Below are 15,812 nucleotides of genomic sequence, written 5' to 3'. Positions count from 1 at the left end.
GTGGCCCTAGCTAACCCTGTCAACTCTCCTCTAGAACTTTATAACTCGCACATGTATCAAGGTAAAGTGTCCCTGACTGATGGTAAAGATAAGGCAATAAACGTCAAGGTTCTGCGTGATACAGGTGCTGCCCAATCCATCTTAAGGGAAGATGTCATCCCTAACATCAAGCAGGCTTTCACTGGGGATAAGATGATCCTTACAGGTCTTGAATCACAGCTCTCTTATCCCTTGGCTAAAATTAGCTTACAGTGCTCGTTCATTTCAGGAGAGGTTGAGGTAGACATTAAACCTGGTGAACTGCCAGTACCGGACGTACATCTTGTAATGGGTAACGATCTTGCGGGTAACTTGGCTGTTCCAAACTTAATTGTTCTTGATTCTCCCTTAACAGAAAGTCCCACTAAGACCCTGGACGAAACATCCCCTCACTTTTTCCCAGTGTGTGCAGTCACCAGGTCTCAGTCCAAGTCCCCTGCCCTTTCATCACCTCCTCCACCAATGATTGCCTCTACTGACAACTTATACAATAACTTCATTTCAAAGGAGAATTTGATTAATGCTCAGGAACAGGATCTCACTTTGGCTAAGATCAGACATGTTGCCAGTGAGACGAGGGATATGTCTAAATTGCCTGTTGCGTGCCTACAGATCTCCTGAATTGAAACAACTAGACACCTGGTCAGAAACACATCAGTTGTCATCCCCTTGTCTGTAAGACCAGCCATTATAGAGCTAGCTCATGATGGATTGTCAGGTCATTTGGCATCCAAAAAAACCTACAAGAAGGCTCTTGAACATTTTTTTTTGGCCAGAAATTAAAAAGGATGTGTCACGCTATGTAAAAACATGTCACATATGTCAAATTGTGGGTAAGCCTAACGAACGCCTTGTGCCAGCTCCTCTGACGCCTATTCCAGTTCAGACGAAGCCCTTCGAAAAGATCATTCTAGACTGCGTAGGGCCCTTATCCAAAACCAAACGAGGGAATCAGTATTTGTTAACCCTCATGGATCCCACTACCAGGTACCCTGAAGCATTCCCTCTTAAGAACATCACATCAAAGACCATTGTAAAACATCTAATACATTTTTTCACCTCGGTAGGAATTCCAAAACAAATTCAGTCTGACAAGGGTAGCAATTTCACTAGGAATTTTTTCCAACAGATAGTGAATGAGCTAAACATCGACCATGTTACCTCCTCGGCTTACCACCCCCAATCCCAAGGCTGTCTGGAGCGGTTTCACCAAACATTAAAATCCATGATGAAGAAGTATTGCTTGGAGCATCAAGGAGACTGGGATGAAAGTATCTTTTTCTTTCTCTTCGCTTTAAGAGAATCTCCTCAAGATTCTTTAGGTTACTCCCCTTTTGAATTACTCTATGGTAGACAGATCAGGGGGCCTCTTAAAATATTAAAGGATCAATGGTTGTGTGGTTTGATAGTTCGTAGTAAAAGTGTAATTGTGTTTGCGAGTTTAGGTATCTTTGTATGAGGGAACAAATGATTGTTGATACTGGCTGTGTAAATAAAGAGCGAGCGTTCGAGTGCTACGACTGGGCGAGCCACCGATCGCACCTGCTGACCTGCACCGTGGAGGATGGCAGTTCTGACTTGGAGCCACAAGGTGCAGCTACACACCTTCCTCCGCTCCAGCCTGCTCGCTCTCGGCAATCGTGTGCCGCTCCCACTTGTGTTCTTCACGCACCTGTACATACTTCTGCACTAATATACTGCAAGCGTACTTGGTGTTTTACTAAGCCTGACGAGCAATACACATCGAACAATACGACAATGGTTTACTCAAAAGACTCCTTCAAGCCCCAGTGTGTCTGACTACATCAGTAACCTTAAGAATAGAATCAGTGAAGTCAGATCTTTTGCTAAATCAAACTTCCTCAAATCTCAAACTAAAATGCAACAGAATTCTCTTCCCAAATCTGTCATGAGAAGTTTCAAACCAGGAGACAAGGTTTGACTTTTTCTCCCTACTCCAGGCAATGCTCTTCACAGTAAGTTCATGGGACCTTATGTTGTGGCTCAAAAATTAAGTCCATTAAATTATGTGGTCCACACTCCTGGCCGACGTAACGATTCCCAACTAGTTCATATCAACCTAATGAAACCTTACCACTCCAGAGAACCAGAGGACGACTTGTCTCGCACTGTACCTGTATGTCTGGTATAGTAGGGGAAATGATACCAAAAAATCAATTTTAAAAATCATTTCATGTTAGAGACAGGCATCCAGTGGATATTGGTAGAACATGGGGTGGTGCATTAGGATATGGTGGATGCCACCTCTGATATTCTCAAAAAGGGTGTTTTTTGACCCATTATATGCCAAAGTGGAATTTTTCAATACGTGAATTTTGGAGGTGTAGTTTTCATTAAACTTCTTTGTATTTACCTTTCCATTTACTTTACTACACGTTGTTATACATCATTTTGTAGCCTAGACAATAGGCTATCAGATGATAATCCCTTTTTTGGAAAACGACCTACATGGTATGTACACAAGGGGGTCAAAGGTCAAGTACCATCAAATTACGTGATTTTCGCACCTTTTCAAGATAATTAGCAAAATGACCTAATTAACTGTTTGATTCACTCCTATTCCAATATGTTTTGAATCTATAGAATCTAGGAAGTTTTTGAAAATGGTAGATGTGTGACATATTCATCAAGAGTGTAGCTGTAAGGAGTCAAATTAGACCCATTTTCTTGAAATTTTCAAAATCGAGAAAACTTCACATATGAATCAAACTATACTTTCAAAGCATTTTACTCCATATTGTCCATGATATATCCACTGTATTGTAAATTATTAGGCTTCTAGGCAATGTATAATAAACTATTCATCTTCATCCACGGTGCATGTACCCTTGCATTTACAAAGAGTGATACATGTCTTGTTCCCAGCTCGAACGCAACCACACCTTTTCCCACACACTGTTTTGCAAGAACAGCTAATGAGTTCCTTACATGCGTCTGGAAGTGGGCTCAAGGTCATCAAATTTGGACGAAGGTCACCACCATCATTCACTATCCATCCACTTAATGTTACTTCAGGAAGATCTTGTACGGGAGTTAAGGCTTGTTTCCAAACAAGGGACTGGTAGTTGGCCCTTTGAATATGTAAATCAAGTGCATCCTTCGTTGGGGGTAGTGCGTCCAGTGATTTCTTACTAGCGAGGAACATCTCTTTACGAACTTGATTTATCTCTGTAATTCCTGTTCCTCTCAGATAAAGTTGGCAAAAAAACTTTTCCACCTGTTGCAGTATCTCGGCATTTATATCTTTAGAGCCCAATTGAAGAAGATATGAAGCAGAGGAATCTTCTCTAAATATCTTCCATGCAGTCTTCTTTCCAATGGATGCAAACTGACTGACTGTGTCACAGCCAGTCAGGGCATGAAATGGAATGATCGTCTTGAGCTGAAGTTCACTAAGTTCAATCTTGTGCACAGGAATGAATGGTTTCTTTGATTTAAGTCCAGTGCTCATCCATACTTCTGGAGGGAGAGAACTCCTGTGCCCTAAAGCCAATACAAGAACATCAGTGTCTCTGCACTGAATCACACATCTCTGGTACCCCTCTAATAAAGCATCTTTAGCATGTAGAACTATCCGGGTGTCGGCTTCCTCATGGTTAGAGTTCAAGGAATGGTTCTTTCTGTCTGAAGAAGTCCACACTTTCATCACATCAACAAATCCGCCAGATATCACAAGTTCTTGTGATGGTTGCAGCTCTGGTGCCATCTTCACGAGTGCTTCTGAAAGAAATGAAGCCAAGTCAGCCTTATTGGCAGAGAGGTTAAGGAATGATTGGAAGTTTGAAGGCAGCTTAACATCTCTTGAACTGATAACTCGTCTGATTGGTCGGGTTTTTCCAACTCGCTTTTCTCTTGTGTCGGACTTGATGGACATGTCTTGATACCTATCAAAGATAACATCTACCCTCAGTAGACGGAACCAAATCGCTTCTTGATGCTGGAACAGAATTCATCAGAGAGATCTCCAAAGGTAACTGCTTTCTCAGGCTTTCCCATCGCCTGTATCTGGGCTTGGGCATCAATGATCAGACAGGTCTTAGTTATACTCTCTGGCAGACTTTTTGGGATTTCTATATTCTTGATCAAAAGGTCTTGAAGTTGTGTCTTGTCCGTTGAATGTAATTTCTGCTTTGTGCTCGCCAAAGCCCGTGGAATCTTTGCAAGTTCATGCTTCAGTATGTCATTCATATCTATTCCTCTTCCACTCTGTGCTGCTACAAGCAATCTCTGCATCAAATTCCTGTCAGCTATGACCTCTTCCTGTTTGCTTTCTCCCCGTGACTTAATGCGTACGTTGTACATTCTGCTGATGGATGGAGTCTTGTTCTTAGACAGTGGAGCATAGAAATCAATAGACCCCTCAATGAGACGCTTCAACAAGTGATGTCCCAGTTTTCTCTGCTTTCAGAATGTCTACTTTTATGGACTCTGGCACAACATCCTTAGTGCCAATACAGACCAGGTTTTCATCATGTTCCTGAGATACAGTGAATACCTCCATTTTCTGGAATTCCTCCATCACTTTTTGTAGATCTTCTTCATCTCTTTTCAGTCTGGTCGGTCCTAATTCCTGGTGCTGACACCATTCTTCATCTACATTCTACATCCTTGTCCACATCAATACCAAACATCTTGTATGCTTCCTCTGCCAGCCGTGACTTCTCGTTGTAGGTTAGACTCCACTTGTCCCTCGCTGCATTACGCTTGGATATTCCTATAATGCCTCCACTGATCTTTGCTACCTTGTTAACATGCTCCAACGCCTGGTCCACTGACACCCGGCAAAACCGTTTTCTTGTCTTCTTGACCGAAAACTTTCCTTCCAGGAAGAGCTGGTGAATTTCTTGGGGCAGCTGGTGCATATCCGCCAAATACACTGGTCCCCATCGCGAGTAGTTGGTATGATTGTACAGGGCAAACCACGGCAGCATTCTGGAGAATGAGGCAAGATGCAGTGGCCAGTTTCCTTCCCTCTCTGCACGTATGAACTGCAGAAGGATCGACACCATGTTCATATAGTTCAGCCAGTATTGAAACTGTGGCATCTGTAACTCTCTCTCAAACTCCTCCATGATGGGAAGGATGGTTGCATTCACGTTCGTCAGTGCCTGGAAAGCCTTCTGTGTGCCATCGATAACATGACCTTTGAACCCTTTGGCTACTTCCATGGCAGCATTCTGGAGAATGAGGCAAGATGCAGTGGCCAGTTTCCTTCCCTCTCTGCACGTATGAACTGCAGAAGGATCGACACCATGTTCATATAATTCAGCCAGTATTGAAACTGTGGCATCTGTAACTCTCTCTCAAACTCCTCCATGATGGGAAGGATGGTTGCATTCACGTTCGTCAGTGCCTGGAAAGCCTTCTGTGTGCCATCGATATCATGACCTTTGAACCCTTTGGCTACTTCCATGGCATGTTTCCTGACCTCTGGTGGAATACTCTTATTATTCTCATCGCACCACGTTTCAAATTTCACCCAGAGTAACCGCCAAAGAGCCTCCACTGCAATCTTGTGTCCACGCACAGCTTTATTGTAAGCAGAACCGTCAATCATTTTTCCGACTGTATTTTCCCCAAAGACACCACTCTCTGTCCAGGCATTTTTCAATCCAGACCCATCCAAGTGTTGTCCAATGGCCTTCATAAAATTCATGATAATATGAAAGCCACCCAGCCTTATGATAGTGTTTCGGAATTCATTTCCCTTCATCCAGACAATCTCCTTGGCCTTGCAGTAGATTGCTTGGTCAAAGGTAACCACAGTGTACTTTTGACCGAGAGATTCACTTATATACTTGCATCTGGCAAGGACGGTATAGACCGTGTCTGGATCATCAGCTTTGGCCTGAAGAATTGGCATGCTGGCTACGCTAACAAGCCCTGAAGATGGGTCCTCGGGGCAAACAACCTGGTTGAAACTTGTCCAGGCTGGAACAACCTGGCCATCATCCATACGACTACTTGTCAGTCTACTAAGAATCCATGACAGATCTTGACACCTAGCTTGAAGAACTTCATCATCTGTCACATCAGATTTGAACCAGCTATGTTCCACTAAGGGAATGATTGGACTTGGACGCCTTTTCTTTGAGTAACCGCTATCAAGCGTTTCATGGAATTCAGAGGGAACTGAACCTTTAATTGAATGGTCTTTCCCAATTGCAGACTTGGTCCTGCTCGAATCCGTGGACGTGATTCCCTCTGTAATAGCATCAGCATCCTGGAATGCAACAATCTGAGTAGCATTAAACTGCCCCTTTCCATCAAGTGTTTCTTCCAGAATGTTGATGTTGTCTCCAGCAAATTGTAAAAATCTACCGGGTGTCAAGCTTCTAGGAACAACAACGTTATCATTGGCTTTGAATCGCTCCAATTCATTGTTAGCAATGGAGGTTTCCACTCTTTGGACAAGGTCATAGCTGATGCTATTACCAGAGGCATGAAGAAGGTTCACCAGGCTTTTGCTTCTTGTAGCATGGTGAACTGCCAGTCCAATACCTAGATGTTTTGGTGTATGGACACGGCCCTTGGATGCAACGTGTATGATATCTTGTGCAATACTAATAATTTTATCATGATGATTTGGTTGACTATTTTCCCCTAACAACATACTGACCAATAGAAACAATGATTGTGGAATCAAATTCATAGCATGTTCACTATCAATCACATCATAATCTTCATCACCAACAACTTCATGAATATCTGCACGAATAAGACTAACCAAGTGATACAATGACCTTCCAAGATTGGTTTCATCATCACTCAGAAATACACTCTTAACGTCCTTCTCTACTTGTTCGGTTTCATTAGCTTTGGCATTGTCAACAAGATTTTTCACATACACATGCTTTGGCAAGTTTGGAAGTAGTAGCAATGAATCTCTCTTTCTTCCATTCTCCACAATATCAATACGCTCACCAAAATGAGCCTTTACCCTTGTTCTAAAAGACCTAAGAATGTTAGAATCTATTTCAGTCATTTTACAGTTTTCATTTGAAGACAACAGTTCACAGTACCGATTCCAAACACTACGGATGGAAAAAAATATTGCCATTTCTAAATTCAGAGGCTAGTTCTGCCATACACTTCTGGAAACAAGCTTGTTGGAATGAATCTTCAAAGTCCATTTCATGTCCTGCATTTTGCTTCTCAGCTTTTCTAAAAAAGGTTACATAGCACTTCAAATGATATTTGGCTTCTGCAGCTACAAGACCAGCAACGCCAGCTACGCGATAACAGAGGACCGGGCTAGTGTTCTTAGCATTCAACATTACTTTACTCGACGCCTCCAAAGTGTGAACTTGATGCAAGGCATCTCCTGTTTCTAGTTGGCAGAAAATGCATTTCTCCCACTGCATGGAACTCACACTGCTGCGTGTTGTGGTAACATGGGTCTCATTGGTGTTATCTGACACTGCTGAAGTTGCAGACCTTCTCTTAAGGCGTTCTAAGTGGGTTTTGCTGGTGAAACTAGAAAAGCAGTCTTTGTGCCAGACTAGGCTGACTTTTTCGAAAACAACATCCTGTAGTCTGTCAATTGCTTCCAGAAACTTTGTGCAGTTGTGTGATACACGTGTGGCTAGGGAATTCCGTAGTGTCTCCAATCCAGCTTGCGTTGCCTGGCGCAGTGGACATCCTCCCCGATCCTTTTGGCAAATGATAATTTGCTAATGGTTGACTGAGTAGCTCTCTTTCTTTTGACACTAGCAGTTGGCTCCATTTTCTGGAATAAAGTGCATTTCAACCACCATTTAGTTAGGACAGTAGGGGGGCAGTAGGTTTAATATGTTTTTCAAATTACAGTATATGCATATAGATTACTAATGGACATTCCTAATGCACGAAAGAGAATCAGCTGGATAGCCACAGACAGGCATCAATTACAAGAGTATCCAGTAGTATGGCTTATAGCTATAAGTACATTTAGTTTAGATCATCCTGTAGAATTATTATCAACTACATTCATAAACATAACCAACATATTGACCTAGCAAGTTCATGTGTATGTATGTATGTGTAGATCAACACATGTTCCGGAAAGATCACTCACTTTAACTATGGCTTTCATACAATATCAGATTATCACTTAAGCACATATTTACCTACACATTTACAATTTTGGTGGCCACAACAACAGACTTCAAAACGGTAAAGTTGGATGTTACAATTGTGGAGAATTTAATCATGTACAAGTAAATTGTAGGTTCGATCACAAATTGTCGTGTGGCATTTGCAGGCGCCTAGGGCACAAGAGCCGCCTGTGTCAATATCACACACCATAGGACAACGGCAAAGAAGTTATAGCCGCTGTAGAAACCAAAGGAAATTTTTTGAAAATTGAACACGTAAACGCTCAGTCACTGTTGGGAAACATGGATGTAATAAGACTGTTAGTAGAAGAAAGAAATACTGATGTACTATGTGTAAGTGAATCGTGGCTCGCTCCCAGTTCTACGGATGATTTTGTCAAGTTACCAGGTTATAAGATTATCCGTCGTGATGGTGGACGCGGTGGTGGTGTATGTATTTACGTGAAGGATATTTTAACGACTAATGTGATTAATCTTAATGCTCCGAGACAGGAGGGAGTTGAGGACTTATGGGTGACAGTACAATGTCGGAGATTACCATCTATCATTGTAGGGTGTGTCTACAGACACCCTAAGGCCCCTATTACCTCTTTTAACTATATACAAGACATTTTTAAAATGATTGTTTTAAAAAATAAGGCATTATATGTGTGAGGCGATTTTAATGACAATTTACTGGATAAGGATAATAAAATGTCTAGGCTTATAAAAGCCAGCAAATTAACGCAGTTGGTCAACAAACCGACTAGAATTACCCATACGTCCTCGACACTATTAGACTTAATCATCACCAATAAGCCTAGTTCTATGCTCATCTGTGACGTTGTCCCGCAGGAAGTAGCAGACCACGACCTCGTCGGCATAACTGTTGATGTTAAGAAACTTAAGAGGCTGCCAATGATTAAAACCTTCCGCCACCTCGGTAAATATATACGAAAGAAGATTTTTGCTTTAAAATACTTGAAAGTAGGGAACATTTTAATAAAATTTTATACACAGACGATGTCAATAGGCAGGTTGAGATTTTTACTTTTAATTTTATTAAATGTTTGGACGATTGTGCTCCCTATGTAACGAAAGAAATCAAACGACCATTTGCACCATGGATGATGGATTATCTACGGGAGATCATAAATCTTAAAAATGAAACTCGAAAAAAAGCTTAGATTTGACAGACAAAACGCTGCCCTTCAGGATCAGTATAAGCGAGAGAAGAAGCAAATCAAGACTCTCATTGATGAAAGTAAAAACAAGTACTACAGTAATAAACTTAATGAAAATAAAGGTAATGTTGCAAAAACATGGAAAACAATAAGATAAATAATCCCCAATTATAAACACAATGCCAGTAATTGCAACTTTGATAATGAAATTACTAAAGCTAACGATTTTAATAAACACTTTGCAGATGTTGGAAGAAATACTTATGAAAAAACTCAAGAGACGCTCCATGGTGAAAATGTGATGTTTTTTTTTAATGATATGACTAATACCCTTGATGGTGACAATAATTTTAGACCGCAACCTGTTGACACTGACACTATAATTCTTACTATAAAGGGACTTAAAGACACAAGCTCAGTAGGCTCTGATGGTATTCCTTTAACTTTCGTAAAAGACTCATTGTCTGTTATCGCATTTTATCTAACTTGCATTATTAACACTTCCATTGTCACAGGTATCTTTCCTACTACTTGAAAACATGATGTGGTAGTTCCACTCTTTAAAAGTAGTGATACTAATGATTTTAATAATTACAGACCTATTTCTCTTTTACCCATTCTTTCTAAAATTCTTGAAAAAATAGTTGCTAGCCAGCTCTCGCATTATTTGGAAACTAATAAACTCTTGTCTAATACGCAGCACGGGTTCCGTCCTAGACTGTCTACAGAAACTGCTCTTACTGTCGTTACAGATAAAATTTATGATAATATGGACTCAAAGAAAATTTATTAAATAAGTGCACTAAGCTTAATATTGACAATTTTTGGTTTGCAAATTATATTCAAGATAGATCACAATCCTTTCGCTTAAATAATACAATATCTAAGAAAGAAAACGTACGTTATGGGGTTCCACAAGGCTCAATTCTCGGCCCAATTTTATTTTCTATATACGTCAATGATCTTAATGAGAAAGTCGAGACATCTTTGATACAATGCGCGGATGACACCCAATTCCTCGAAGCTGATACTGTCGAAAATTTTGATAAGCTCATCTCCAACACTGGAAATGCATTGCGAAATATAGAACTTTATTTCCTAACAAATGGTCTATTATTATATAACAAAAAAACGCAATGCTTTTTCATTGGAAATAGGCAACTGTTAGCCCATGTTCCCCCTGACATTTCTATAAATTGTAATGGAGTACATATATACCCGACTACGCATGTAAAAAATTTGGGTGTCTATTTTGACAAATACATGTTATTTGATGTGCACATTGCATAATTAAATACTAAAATAATGGGAACATTAATGTTTATAAACAGAGTTAGTGAGAACTTTGACAAACCCACTCGTAATGTTATTGTACAGTCTTTAGTGCTTAGCCTCATTAATTATTGTATTTGTATCTGGGGTTCTACCAACAAAACTCATTCATACTGTACAAAAACTACAGAACTTTGCTACTAAAGTTGTAACTGGATGTGCAAGAAAATATGACCACGTGACTCCTATCATAAGAGAACTAGAGTGGCTGACTGTGAAAGACAAATATTATTTAGAGAAGTGTACTACAGTGTATAAATCAATGAATGGACTATACCCAGACTGGTACCTGAACCTTCCCACAGTCAAAGATAATACAATCACCACAACAAGACAAGCAAATAACCTATATATATATATATATATATATATATATATATATATATATATATATATATATATATATATATATATATATATATATATATATATATAAAACTAAAACAGACACTGGTGCCAGGGCCACTACGGTGTGTGGGTCCAAGTTATGGAATGAGCTCCCTCACTATATTACCACTTTCGGAAGCCTACACAGTTTCAAATCTAGTCTTAGAAATCTACTGTTAAATGTGTTGAATTAGGTCTCCACATTTGTATTTATTGTTTACACTATCTAGCTAGATTTCACATTTTAACATTTCTCCAATATTCTAATTTTGTTTCTAGTCTTATTTTAGTTTAAGCTTTATTTTAGGTATTATTTTATAGTATTTTATAGTATTTCACGTAGATTTTATCTCATCATTTTAGCATTATGGCCTTACGCTAAGTTGATGATGTAGCTACATTTGCTTTCTTATTTTACTTGTACTTGTGTATGATCAAATGAATAACCATGTTTCATGGAATAAACAATATTATTATTATTATTATTATTATTATTATTATTATTACTGTGTTGTGGGGCGGCCTCAGCTACGAACCTCTGGCTATTCTGCAGCGCGGCCACCCTCCCCCTCTGTTCCCGCCGTCTCGCTGGGCCTGGGCCTGGGCCTGGCAGGCGTCGCGTCAGTATGTAGCCAGCCTTTACCAAAGGTATACCCTACACGCGCGCTCTGGGTTTCCTGGCAGTGTTGAGACTCGTGTTGTTAGGCTGTTCTGGGTGCTCAACAGTCTCGGTCTGGGAGTTGTGCCCTCCTTTTGGAGTAGCTGGTTTGCTGCTGGTTTGGCCATGACGGTGTGGAGCAACGGGTTTGTTCCAGGGGAAAGTGTAGCGAATTTGGCTGCATTTCCCAGGTTTTGCTTTCGTCGTCGCCGTTGAGTGACGACGCGGAGGGGCGCTGTACGTTGTCTCGTACCGCTTGTTGTATTTAGATGGCTGTGGTCACCAGTGTAGCTTTGTGTAGTTTCTTGTAGTATATTGATTATAGTGGCCTTAGCCACACACACTGGATATGTGGTGGGAAGCTTAGTGCTGTCCCCTCAGTCGGCGTGCAGTCATCGTCTGCACGACTTGTTAGCTATGCGTAATTTGACTTCCTGCGTGGCTGGTTGCCACCTGGAGTTGGTAGCTGGGCTTGTGTATGCCACCGGATGTGGAATACGCATCGTGTCTTGTAGTAAGCCGTAGGCACAGGGTCTCTGTTTTGACAGGTGCTGGCAAGCACATCACACTTGCCTCTCACATAACTTTTCTCTTAATTTCGAGGAGAGAGAGAGAGAGAGAGAGAGAGAGAGAGAGAGAGAGAGAGAGAGAGAGAGAGCACGGGATGCAGTAATTATACCTGTTTCAGTAATTCAATCTATCTCACCAAAGTATCTAGCAGCTTAGCTTCTAAAAACATACCGAGGTGAGAGTGTCCTCGTGTATGTCCATATCTTCAGTCCTCATCTGTTGCAGAAAACGTTGTGGAATATAAGTTGTGTAATGTTAGAACTTGCCTCTCACATCGCTTTTCTCTTAATTTCGAGAGATAGAGAGAGAGAGAGAGAGAGAGAGAGAGAGAGAGAGAGAGAGAGAGAGAGAGATTGCTTTTATTCAGCTTCCTGGCCCCATATTTTGAAAAGTTTAGCTCCTTTTCTATCGTTTGGTGTAGTTTTGACTGGTGTCGAATTTTTTTTTCGTTTAACCTCAAAATTTTGAGTTCAATATTTGGCCTTGTAATACATTGAGTAGGATATCATTCAACAGCATTTTATAGTGTGAGTTCACCGGTACTTTGATTTTGTCTCTATATGATTTATTGTTTTTTTTCTATGAATTTTTTTTTAAATATTTATATATTTTTATTTTTTTACTTAACCGAAAAGGATATTAGCTGCTGCTGGAATTCCCTTTTACTCAGCTTTCTGGCCCCAGATTTGGAACAGTTTAGCTCATTTTCTATCTCTTCATGTTATTTTAATTGATGTCTATTAAGTTTTTCTATTTATTCCATATTTTTTTTCTTAGCCTCAAAATTTTGAGTTCAATTTTTTCTCCTCCAAATACATTGAGTAGGGTATTCATTCGACGCAATTTTATAGTGTTAGTTGATGGGTGGTTTTATTTTATATAAAACAGCATTACCATTTTTTTTATGAATTTTTAAAATATATACAATTTAAAAAAAAAATTTCTTTGACATTTTCTTGTTTTTTCTTGTTTTTATTACAATTTTCATTGATAAGGAAAAGTGAAAGAAAACAAGCATTTGACATTTTCTTCCTTTTATTTTGACAAATTGTGAAATAAAAAAAATTTAAAAATATTCCATACAGATTTTCATGAATTAATTCTTATAATACAAATAAAACTAATAATTATTTCCCAATGCACCATGAAATGTAAAATGTTCCATACAAATTTTCATGAATGAATTCTTACAATACAAATAAAACTATAATAATTATTTCCCAATGCACCATGAAATGTATATTATGTTATAAATGTTATTTATAAAAAACTGAAGACACTACGCAATGCTTTGTGATTTATTCCATGCAAGTGTTTGTACTTTCTGTCATATTGAATTTTTGCTTGTTTCCAATTTACCCTAAAAGTGTTCTTGCGTATTTCATTCATATTTAGCAATATTTTGTTGAACCTCTGTCCAACAACACTGTCAATTGTTTTGACAGTGACACTGCATGCTGTATTTCTTTTTATTCTTTGTCTTTTGCCTTTCACACAGGCCACAGGACTTCTGGAGCGTTTCAGTGAGTATTGTCCGCTCACGGGGTGGGGACCTCTGTGGAAACATTTGAGAAATATTGTTGATATTTCGGGAGATGTACAGAAATATAAATGTGAGTAAAGTTAAGATAAGTGTTTGTTTACCAGCGTCTACAAATAGGTAGATAGTACTTACGAAACGAGGCTCAACTCCCCACTGGAGGCTGGTGATACAGCCCTCTGAGGGAGGAGCACCTTTCTCTGCCCTTCAGTTGGTGCTGAAGGGGGTGAAGGTGGCGGGCCCATTGCCTGGACACCTCTGTGGGAAGAGTTGAGAAGTATTTTAATATTTCTGGAGCTGTGAAAGTAATATGAATGTGAGTCAAGTCTTTGTTCACCAGAGTCTACAAATAGGTAGATGGTACTTACGAAACGAGGCTCGACTCCCCACTGGAGGCTGGGGACGCAGCCCTCTGAGGGAGGAGCACCTTTGTCTGCCCTCCAGTTGGTGCTGAAGGGGGTGGAGGTGGCGGGCCCATTGCCTGGACACCTCTGTGGGAATAGTTGAAAAGTATTTTAATATTTCTAGAGCTGTGAAAGTAATATGAATGTGAGTCAAGTCTTCGTTCACCAGAGTCTACAAATAGGTAGATGGTACTTACGAAACGAGGCTCGACTCCCCACTGGAGGCTGGGGACGCAGCCCTCTGAGGGAGGAGCACCTTGCTCTGGCCTCCAGTTGGTGCTGAAGGGGGTGAAGGTGGCGGTCCCATTGCCTGGACACCTCTGTGGGAATAGTTGAGAAGTATTTTAATATTTCTAGAGCTGTGAAAGTAATATGAATGTAAGTCAAGTTCAGACAAGTTTTTATTTACAAGAGTCTACAAATAGGTAGATGTTACTTACGAAACGATGCTGAAGGCCAGACCTGAGGCTGGAGATCCAGCCCTAATGGCCTTGTTAGGTGATGCAGCCTGATCGTTATGATCATACGCCAAGTATGGGAGAGGACTGTGGGGAATGGTAGATAAATATTTTCAGGTTAGAAAGAAGCTGCAAATCTACTAGAAGCCTGTTTTAGCGGTGCTTCTTTTCCGTCTTCCCTGTCATAGCAGCATACAAGTTTAATACAAAGTCAGTATAATTTTACCTTTCAATTCTGGCAGGATCGTCCACTGCCTCTGGACAGGCTTCATCCTCCTCCTCCGTCTCAGAGCTGTTGGGGGAATGAAATGTCATGGAATTATATGTAGGGTAATGTTTGCATATAAATTTTCCCTTAAGATTTTTTTCTTACCTTCCCTGCAACGCGGGCTCTGTAGACTTCAGCTCCTGCTGCAATCTGGTAAACACCCGTTCGCCTGCTGCAGAGCTGTCCTTGAAGGCATAGTAGCGCGTTGCAGTGTCCACCGAGTGCGCAGCCATAGTAGCTACCTCGGCCCTCCAAACGGGATCGGTGGACATATCATAAGCGATGGTGATGCAGGATTTCTTAAGACGGCGAGGATAAACCTGGCCAACGTAATCACCGGCCCTATTAAAGGTTTTGGTGTTTATCTTGGCCATGTTAGTATATGTGAGAGATGCACAGCACTGTGTGCTAGTGTTCCGGCAAGGGAATACTAGGCATGTGTCCTCATCACATCTTGCCAGAAGGGGCCTGATTTTTTTTATGTAGCCTCTGGTGGATTTCGTCTGTCATATACAGCATCGCCGATCCTGTAAAGAATATTATAGGAATGAAATGCATGAGAAGATATATCGAATGAATATAGGAATAAATTCATGAAAAATAAAATGTAAATTGTGTACCTTTGTAGTCTGTCTTATGCTTGTGGATGCTGTATAGGTATGAAGTCCTCCCCTCCACTTGTTTCTTGATAAATGCCTTGGCCTCGCCCAAGGTGAAGGTGAGAAATTCCTTTGACCGTCTCACGCTTGTGAACCCAGAGACGGTTATGAGAACATTCCTCAAGGCTATGGCGTCAAGCTGGATAGCCCCCTGTGACGTCCTCCCCTTTTCCAGGACATATTTTGAGGAGAGAACCTTCCTCAAATCTTCAGCAAA

At 40.5% G+C, this 15,812-nt stretch overlaps 1 protein-coding gene across 1 annotated transcript; it reads right to left on the bottom strand.

Moving 5' to 3' along the window:
- Window positions 1–12,088: 12,088 nt before the first annotated feature.
- Window positions 12,089–15,473, bottom strand: LOC123509865. The gene is made up of 9 exons (XM_045264450.1): window positions 15,042–15,473; window positions 14,895–14,960; window positions 14,651–14,755; window positions 14,408–14,530; window positions 14,175–14,297; window positions 13,942–14,064; window positions 13,545–13,821; window positions 12,438–12,482; window positions 12,089–12,247 (listed from the first exon to the last, which is right to left on the bottom strand). The coding sequence occupies exons 1-9, from the start codon at window positions 15,308–15,310 to the stop codon at window positions 12,089–12,091; spliced, it is 1,290 nt and encodes a 429-aa protein (XP_045120385.1). The 5' UTR covers window positions 15,311–15,473.
- Between the last annotated feature and the right edge of the window lie 339 nt (window positions 15,474–15,812).

The sequence above is a fragment of the Portunus trituberculatus genome, chromosome 27 (genome assembly GCF_017591435.1).
Source record: "Portunus trituberculatus isolate SZX2019 chromosome 27, ASM1759143v1, whole genome shotgun sequence".
NCBI classification, from domain to species: Eukaryota; Metazoa; Arthropoda; class Malacostraca; order Decapoda; family Portunidae; genus Portunus; species Portunus trituberculatus.
Note: the sequence above shows the minus strand (reverse complement) of the source record. Positions and strands in the feature narration are given on the sequence as shown.